This window comes from Salvelinus namaycush, chromosome 14 (genome assembly GCF_016432855.1).
Source record: "Salvelinus namaycush isolate Seneca chromosome 14, SaNama_1.0, whole genome shotgun sequence".
In the NCBI taxonomy this organism is placed as follows: Eukaryota; Metazoa; Chordata; class Actinopteri; order Salmoniformes; family Salmonidae; genus Salvelinus; species Salvelinus namaycush.
In genome coordinates this window covers 34,292,239-34,301,351 of record NC_052320.1, presented here as the reverse complement: position 1 = coordinate 34,301,351, position 9,113 = coordinate 34,292,239, and the positions used below count along the sequence as shown (strand labels likewise).

Here is a 9,113-nt window from a genome sequence, read left to right as displayed (position 1 = left end):
CAATGATACTTCATTGCCATGGTACGTACCGTTAAAGAGCCACTTTGCAGTTGAAACAATAATAAAGTACCTTCCCCGCCCTTGTTTCCATAAAAAGATGAGAGATGGGGCTGGCAGGGTTGGGTATGTTACTTTCTAAATGTAATCTGTTATATGTACTAGTTTACCTGTCCAAAATTGTAATCAGTAACATAATTTTTGGATTACCCCGACGCAGTAACGTAATCTGATTGCTTTCAGTTAATTTTGGAATACTTTCCCCTTATGAGGCATTAGAATTGGACAAAAGGGATTCATCAAACACATTTGGTGTGTCATCATAGTGGTCTCTGATTTGTGGTCAGACTCACTCATGTGGAACAAACTTAAACGTGTGCTTTCTTTCAATGCCGAATTGAATGTCATTGAGAAAACAAAAAGACGTCATAATGTATTTTTTCACAAACATTCTTTCTGAATTTAAAAGTAATCCAATAATTAATCATGTAGTTTTTCATAAGTATCTGTAATCTGATTACAATATTTTTGCTAGTAGGGTAACCAGTTGCTCTCTAACCCCGGGGACTGGAGAAATGTAACCACTCTGAAATCCATAGACACAGTTATGGATGCAAGGACGCAGCATCCATTATATCAAAATTATAGTTTTAACCATGTTTTGAGGCTATACAGTGTTTGTTTACATTTAATTTGATTACAAACATTGGATTAAAACAAGCTTATATTTTGGGTTCTGATGGGGTACAAATGTTGAACTAAGCTCATGAGGCTTGTATAAATCAAATCAAATCAAATGTTATTTGTCACATACACATAGTTAGCAGATGTTAATGCGAGTGTAGCGAAATGCTTGTGCTTCTAGTTCCGACAATGCAGTAATAACCAACGAGTTATCTAAACTAACAATTTCACAACAGCTACCTTATATACACAAGTGTAAAGGGATGAAGAATATGTACATAAAGATATATGAATGAGTGATGGTACAGAACGGCATAGGCAAGATGCAGTAGATGGTATCGAGTACAGTATATACATATGGGATGAGTAATGTAGGGTATGTAAACATTATATTAAGTGGCATTATTTAAAGTGGCTAGTGATACATGTATTACATAAAGATGGCAAGATGCAATAGGTGGTATAGAGTACAGTATATACATATGAGATGCGTAATGTAGGGTATGTAAACATTATATTAAGTGGCATTGTTTAAATTGGCTACATTTTTTACATGTATGGCAGCAGCCACTCAATGTTAGTGGTGGCTGTTTAACAGTCTGATGGCCTTGAGATAGAAGCTGTTTTTCAGTCTCTCGGTCCCTGCTTTGATGCACCTGTACTGACCTCGCCTTCTGGATGATAGCGGGGTGAACAGGCAGTGGCTCGGGTGGTTGTTGTCCTTGATGATCTTTATGGCCTTCCTGTGACATCGGGTGGTGTAGGTGTCCTGGAGGGCAGGTAGTTTTCCCCCGGTGATGCGTTGTGCAGACCTCACTACCCTCTGGAGAGTCTTACGGTTGTGGGCGGAGCAGTTGCCGTACCAGGCGGTGATACAGCCCGACAGGATGCTCTCGATTGTGCATCTGTAAAAGTTTGTGAGTGCTTTTGGTGACAAGCCACGTTTCTTCAGCCTCCTGAGGTTGAAGAGGCGCTGCTGCGCCTTCTTCACCACGCTGTCTGTGTGGGTGGACCAATTCAGTTTGTCCGTGATGTGTACGCCGAGGAACTTAAAACTTTCTACCCTCTCCACTACTGTCCCGTCGATGTGGATAGGGGGGTGCTCCCTCTGCTGTTTCCTGAAGTCCACGATCATCTCCTTTGTTTTGTTGACGTTGAGTGTGAGGTTATTTTCCTGACACCACACTCCGAGGGCTCTCCCCTCCTCCCTGTAGGCCGTCTCGTCGTTGTTGGTAATCAAGCCTACCACTGTAGTATCGTCTGCAAACTTGATGATTGAGTTGGAGGCGTGCATGGCCACGCAGTCGTGGGTGAACAGGGAGTACAGGAGAGGGCTCAGAACGCACCCTTGTGGGGCACCAGTGTTGAGGATCAGCGGGGTGGAGATGTTGTTACCTACCCTCACCACCTATAAACTATATTCTTCAGGAATCAATGGGTACATATCATTAATTTATAAGTAAAAAAAATAGATGTACAGATGTAGGATACTAATTTTATCAACCTGTTGCATGAGAACTTTCCTGAAATGCAGGAAATGTAAAACTTGTAGTGTATTTGAGGTTTAAAAAGGCTTCTGAAGTTTTTAATTTCCACTTCTAAATTTCAGACTTGATTTTCACATTTTTTAAGTAGGCAAGTCAGTTAAGAACAAATTCTTATTTACAATGACAGCCTACCCCAGCCAAACCCGGACGACACCCTATGAGACTCCCAATCACGGCTGGATGTGATTCAGCCTGGATTCGAACCAGGGACTGTAGTGACACCTCTTGCACTGAGATACTGTGCCTTAGACCACTGTGCCACTCAGAAATTGCTGCAGGCTTATTTTCCTGCTGTAGCAAACTGGCTCAAACTAAGATCCAACATCTATAGCAACTACAGATTGCCCCTTTAAGGAAAGGAAGAATTGTCCCAAATATTTTTTGAGTCTATTATTTTTATAGGCTTTTGTCTAGAATAATTTTATAAGATTATGTTTTATCAACATAATCATCCATTCTGTGAACACTGGCTCATTAGAGCTTTTACAATATTTGACAACCAGCCTTAACATCGACACAATACCCTAACATAGTATCTTCTGTCTGGTTAATGTCTTGCTTGCCTGTCCCCTTGGTCAAGAAAATATGATAGATCGTTGGTTGTATCTTAGAAAATGAAATACAATCATTTATTTTAAGATATGAAGCAAAATCCTTTAGATGCAGAGCAAATTTCTATGCAACCAGACAATGAAGTATGATCTCATCTCATTTCAATTCAAAGAAGCGTAGCTCAGGATATTTAGCAATCAAAACAACTCTCAACCGCTACATACATTACCATAAATTGCTAATTTCATTAGCACCAACATAGATTTTATTATTGTTATTGACAAGTTGATAAGTCAGTGTTCTTTCAAGGTGACTTCCCTGCAGGGATCACTGGAGCCCTATCAAGTGAAAATCGGCTAATGTGTTTCCCCCATACAGTGTAGGTTGAGCATGTAAATAAATGATAAATGTCAGTGTAGCGTGGTGTTTGGCACCCTGGGTCAGAGCATGGTGTTTGGCACATACAGGGCTGTGAGGGAGGGTGGTGCCATGGAAAAGCAGACAGCCTGGCAGGCACACAGGACACACACTGCAAATGTCATCCCACTTTCCGACAGTCTGTTCTCCAAGTGTCCAAAGCATCCAACACCATAGGGAGCAGCTGTGACATCTGTAGTTGCATGTTGGCAGGTGTGACTGTGCCCGCTGGCTGTTGGCCAGGAGTGGGTCACTGTCAAGGACAGAAAGCTTGGGCCCATAGGGGGAGTGCCACTGTGGAAAGTTAGACAGGCAGGCAGACACTGGGTATATTGAGGATTGGTGGTGTGATAAAAAATGATACACAGTAGGACCCTAACCAGTGCATTTGCGCTTTCGAGGATGTAGTATAATGTGCCTTCTGAGAAATGGGACACACTTACCCAGATTATGTGGCAGAAATAAAGGAGTATTTGAGTGTCCTCAGATGAGGAAATCCCTAATCTAGTAGAGATAAATTTCAGCTACATCTGTTACATTGCCAGATGTACGTATATATCCGGATTTCCAAGCAGTTTGTTTACATTCGATAGTAAAGAATGAAAGTCCTCTCTCAGAAAGCACACATGACCCCAGAATGTTCTAGTGGGTGAAAGAAAACTGTTCATGGACAACTTGAAATCAAGCGTTCTTAGCCTTGTATTTGGAAATGTAATTACAATAATATTGTGTTCTGATAAAAGACTAAACAGACTTCAGGAAAATGCTCACCAATTCCCTCAGAAAAATAGCTTTGCAAAAACAAACAAATAAGTAACATTGTTCGACAAAACCCTAGAGTGGTCTCTACTCCCCCCTTCTGTTCAATGTGTTCTTTACAGACTAAGGACCAGATTTCCAAAGTGTTGGCACAAAATTGTAGCTGTTATTTTACAGTTAGTTTACAGTTGAGGAAATGTATATTTAATGCAAGATAAAGGGAAAAGGTGCTTTAAGAAAATACAAGTTCTTTGAATGTAACCTTTTTTTATTTATAGAAGACAGTTGCTAGCGGCTTCCAGTTTGTTGTCGTAATTGTTGTTTTATTTTGTTTGTTCTTTTTTTTATTTTATAAAATAGACAAATAACAATATTACAAATAATTAAAATTGTTACATCATTCACAGGGTTACAGTCAATGTACATTTGTACAGAAAATGAAACGTCCCAATGCAATCACAGTGGTTAGGACTGGAGGGGGGGACAAAAGGACGGAGGACAAAAGTGAAAGAGTGTGAAAAAGGTACGATAAAGGTACTATAAAGGTATAGAGGTATGGTAATAGCACAGGTTTAACATGGGACCAGCAGAGGGAATGAGCTTAGCACAGTGTACAGTGTTTGAGTTATTTTTAAACACCTAAAATGACAAAAAAGTAAATGTGCTCATATAGAGGTCACAGCTATATTGAGTTACAGTAGAAGCGTCCATTTTGGTTTCTTTTGTTTGCAAATGGCACGCACTCAGAGATGGCAGGCTCTGAGTGTATTTGTTGACAGCAGCAAAACAGTTTTTGTATGATTTTTTGTTGTTGTTACAAATCATATTTGTATGATTGTCTTCCTTCATTTAGAAATTCAGATCTTGTATAGTACATTGCCTCCCCTCTTGTTGCGGCAGGCCTATAAAACAAAGTTAAATAATAGTGTCTGGGGCTATCCTGCATGATCAATTAACATAGCTTTCCACACATGGACATAATTCCACATAATGCACACTATACCCAGCTGAGAAGCTATTGATAGAGAATAATACGATGAGGACAATGTATCTGGGAAGAACTGCAGAAGAACATACTCCTTTTTATCGAAATTGGAAATGACTTTTTCCCCCCCAGAGGCAGTAGAGTTTGTTGGTTGGGTAGTAACAGTGTAACACTTTAATAACACCGTTGATAACACCATTACCAGCGGTAAATGGTCAAATGTTTCTCATTGAGGTGTATCCTAATTAGTACCATATTCATACCTATTAAATGCTACAGTATGTGAGATGACCTATGGAATGACTGATGGTGATTTATCCATGAAGTGCGGAGACAATGGAAGCATGCAAACACTATCGCACTCAAAGAACAGAGGGTTGCATCATCCTGGTTTGACTAGTGTCTATTTATTTGAATTAACATTTTTGTTTCTAATCCCTGAACCTCAAGTACAGTATGTTATGGATGGAGTATAAATGTGTAAACTTGTGATTTGTGCTGGCACAATATGAAAAAGAGCTGTACCCTATTTCTCAGTACAAAAAAAAAAAACGAAATTACCTTTCATCCATTTCTTTAAAAAGTCCCCACTTTTCTCTGTGACGAATCATAAACACGTGTCCTAACTTTTGAAAAATGAATGGCAACGGTATATACATATGTCAATATGAACGCCGTGTATGACCCCAGATCACGTGACAATTCACAGCTCCATCAAAGGTGATCATAGGTAGCAATATAAAAACAAATCACAAAATATCATTATAAAACACATTTAAAAACAAACCAAACAACAACAGTGTTCCGTGAAGTCTTTTAAATACCAGCAGGCTCCCTTTGGAATCCTTTCCCAACTGGTTGGAGCTTCAGAGGCTGTCATTTTGTGCAAGTACAGTATAGTACACCTGGCTGCATAACCTATTGCAGCCATTTTGTATGTACCATAAATGGAAGGACAAGTGCTTTTTCATGACAGAGCCAAAATATATATTCACACGAGATCCTTTAAACATAGAGGAGGACAAAAGGAAAGTGAAATCTAAACTTTGCACACAACACTTTTGTAATGGAAGAATTTATGGAAGTGCCCATCCTACTTCTTTATTAAGGTGCACATACAAATATTTTAAAAACAAATACCAACTGAGTCACCGAAACAAAGACTGCACGGAGCGGAACTCCAAAACAGTGAAAATGGCCGACATGGTTCAGTGGCTATGGCAGCCTGTGATTCCCAGAAGAGAAAGAGACAATGACATGCACAGTACAGTACTTTTATATTATGTTTCATTTGGGCTATTGGAAGTAATGTGTGTTCAAAGTTCAAGAGAACGGAAGTGAAGGTAGGTAGCAAACAGTAATATAATCACAACAATTTTCAAACTGTCAAATGAGAGCATTATGCACAAGGATGGTAAGTTTGTTCTCACGGGACAGACTCTTCCCGAAGATGAGTCATTTCATTTCACATCCATTAAGTCCATGGAACTGTATGGGAGTTTGACACTTGTCCTATTCACTATCCAGTACATCATACACTCCATTCAGAGTACTGGTCCTACTGTTAAAGTCACTGATACCCTCAGAATCTCAATGTGAAAGATGTGAGTAAAGTTATATGTCTTGTCCCAACCTTCTCTTAATAGCCCTTTTAAAGGGCCGTCTGTTGATGAGTTTTAGTCTGGGGACCAGTAGAAATCATATCCAACCAAAAGACTGTAAACAATGTCATACTACAAAAACAAGGAGGGGCTGCAGCCGTGCAATCCAACTGCAGTTGGAGACTGGACAAAATCTGAACAGAGTCTGGACAGTCGTAGACTCAGCACAGCTAGAGACAAACTGAACATAGGAGGGGCAGTGGTTGTGGACACGCTGAGCACGGCTGCAGACTGACCATAAAGTACAGGCTGCCGACTGTTGACTGAACTCATGGGAGTGCGGTCTAGAGAAGGGAGGCTGATGGGGATGGGGGTCACAGTCTGACAGGGAGACCAGGCTGGAGGTCCGGTCCAGTCCAGTGTCCTCCCTGTCTAGACATCAGCGGTCAGACCTCAACGGAGGTGATCTGATTCATCTGGGCCCGCATAGACTGGACACTGTTAAGGATCTTCTTCTGGTGGCCCACTAGGGTCACCCCTACTCGGAGGATGTCCCTGTGGAGAGAAAGAGCAGTCAGTGACACAACACTGTGTCTATGACACATTTAGCACAGTCCAGGACATATTTAGTACACTCCAGGACACATTTAGCACAGTCCACCAGGACACATTTAGCACAGTCTAGGACACATTTAGCACAGTCCAGGACACATTTAGTAGAGTCCAGGACACATTTAGTAGAGTCCAGGACACATCTAGCACAGTCCAGGACACATTTAGTACAGTCCAGGACACATTTAGCACAGTCCAGGACACATTTAGTAGAATCCAGGACACATTTAGCACAGTCCAGGACACATTTAGCACATTCCGGGACACATTTAGCACATTCCGGGACACATTTAGCACATTCCGGGACACATTTAGCACATTCTGGGACACATTTAGCACAGTCCAGGACACATTTATAGAACAGTCTAGGACACATTTAGCAGTCTGGGGAGGTTCACTTACTCCATGGTCATTTGGGAGACCACGTCGAAGCTGGTGAATTCCTCGTTGGCAAAGTTCTCCTTGTACTGGCCCATCTTGATGGCATCCAGCCACTCGTCCACGGTGCTGAAGCTGGAGAAGTCAGGCGTGCTGCGGTCCAGCAGAGGTAGGTGAACACTAGGAACAGGAGAGGAACCCAGTGAGAACACAAACCAAATAACAACCCAGTGAGAACCCAAACAAACCCAATGACAACCCAGTGAGAATACAAACAAACCCAATGACAACCCAGTGAGAACCCAAACAAACCCAATGACAACCCAGTGAGAACTCAAACAAACCCAATGACAACCCAGTGAGAACTCAAACAAACCCAATGACAACCCAGTGAGAACCCAAACAAACCCAATGACAACCCAGTGAGAACTCAAACAAACCCAATGACAACCCAGTGAGAACCCAAACAAACTCAATGACAACCCAGTGAGAACTCAAACAAACCCAATGACAACCCAGTGAGAACCCAAACAAACCCAATGACAACCCAGTGAGAACTCAAACAAACCCAATGACAACCCAGTGAGAACCCAAACAAACTCAATGACAACCCAGTGAGAACCCAAACAAACCCAATGACAACCCAGTGAGAACTCAAACAAACCCAATGATAACCCAGTGAGAACTCAAACAAACCCAATGATAACCCAGTGAGAACTCAAACAAACCCAATGATAACCCAGTGAGAACCCAAACAAACCCAATGATAACCCAGTGAGAACCCAAACAAACCTCAAAAGACAAGGAGAAAATAAATAAACAGTGATGGATAGGCCTCTGAGATGAATGGTCGTCATTGAGGAAAGGAGATGAGGAAAGGGTGGACTCCAATTAAGATGACTGACATGCCTTACCTTGATGACAGCGGCGTCGTGGCCTTCAGACTGTTGGGGTTGCGGATCATCTTGTCCAGGTTATTGACAATCTGGCTGAACTTGGGCCGATTGTTGCGGTCCTTCTGCCAGCAGTCCAGCATGAGCTGGTGCAGGGCACTAGGGCAGTCCATGGGCGGGGGCAACCGGTAGTCCTGTTCTATGGCATTGATCACCTACAGGGCATTGTCACAGATTGATATGGAAATTAATAAAAATTATGATTTAGAAATCTAAGAGGCCTTGACCTAAGTTTTTGGTCTCCCCGTGTGGTTTATAGTGCCTGAATCAAATGTATAGTAAGTATAGTGAGACTGTCTCTATCTGTATGTGTCTCGATCGCTCCCCCTAAAAGTATTGGGACTGCGACATATTTGAAGTGATACAATAACTATGAGGTTGAAGTGCAGACTGTCAGCTTTAACATGAGGGTATGTTCATCTATATCAGGTGAACCGTTTAGAAATAACAGTACTTTTTGTACATAGTCCCCTCTTTTTAGGGAACCAAAAGTATTGGGACAAATTCATTTATATGTGTATTAACATCGTAAATAGTTAAATATTTGGTCCCATATTCAATGACTATATCAAGCTTGTGACTCTACAAATTGGTTGGATGCATTTGCTGTTTGTTTTGGTTGTGTTTC

General features: G+C 41.3%; 1 protein-coding gene across 2 annotated transcripts in view; it reads right to left on the bottom strand.

The window, feature by feature from the left end:
* Positions 1 to 5,328: 5,328 nt before the first annotated feature.
* Positions 5,329 to 9,113, bottom strand: part of LOC120059427 (ephrin type-B receptor 2-like) — a 62,940-nt gene continuing 59,155 nt past the window's right edge. For both annotated transcript variants that reach the window (XM_039008469.1, XM_039008471.1), the window contains exons 13-15: positions 8,447 to 8,640; positions 7,557 to 7,712; positions 5,329 to 7,097 (exon numbers count right to left, since the gene is read on the bottom strand). In XM_039008469.1, coding sequence (XP_038864397.1) covers positions 6,989 to 7,097; positions 7,557 to 7,712; positions 8,447 to 8,640 — 459 coding nt within the window. In that variant the 3' untranslated portion in view covers positions 5,329 to 6,988. The remainder of the gene's footprint in view (positions 7,098 to 7,556; positions 7,713 to 8,446; positions 8,641 to 9,113) is intronic.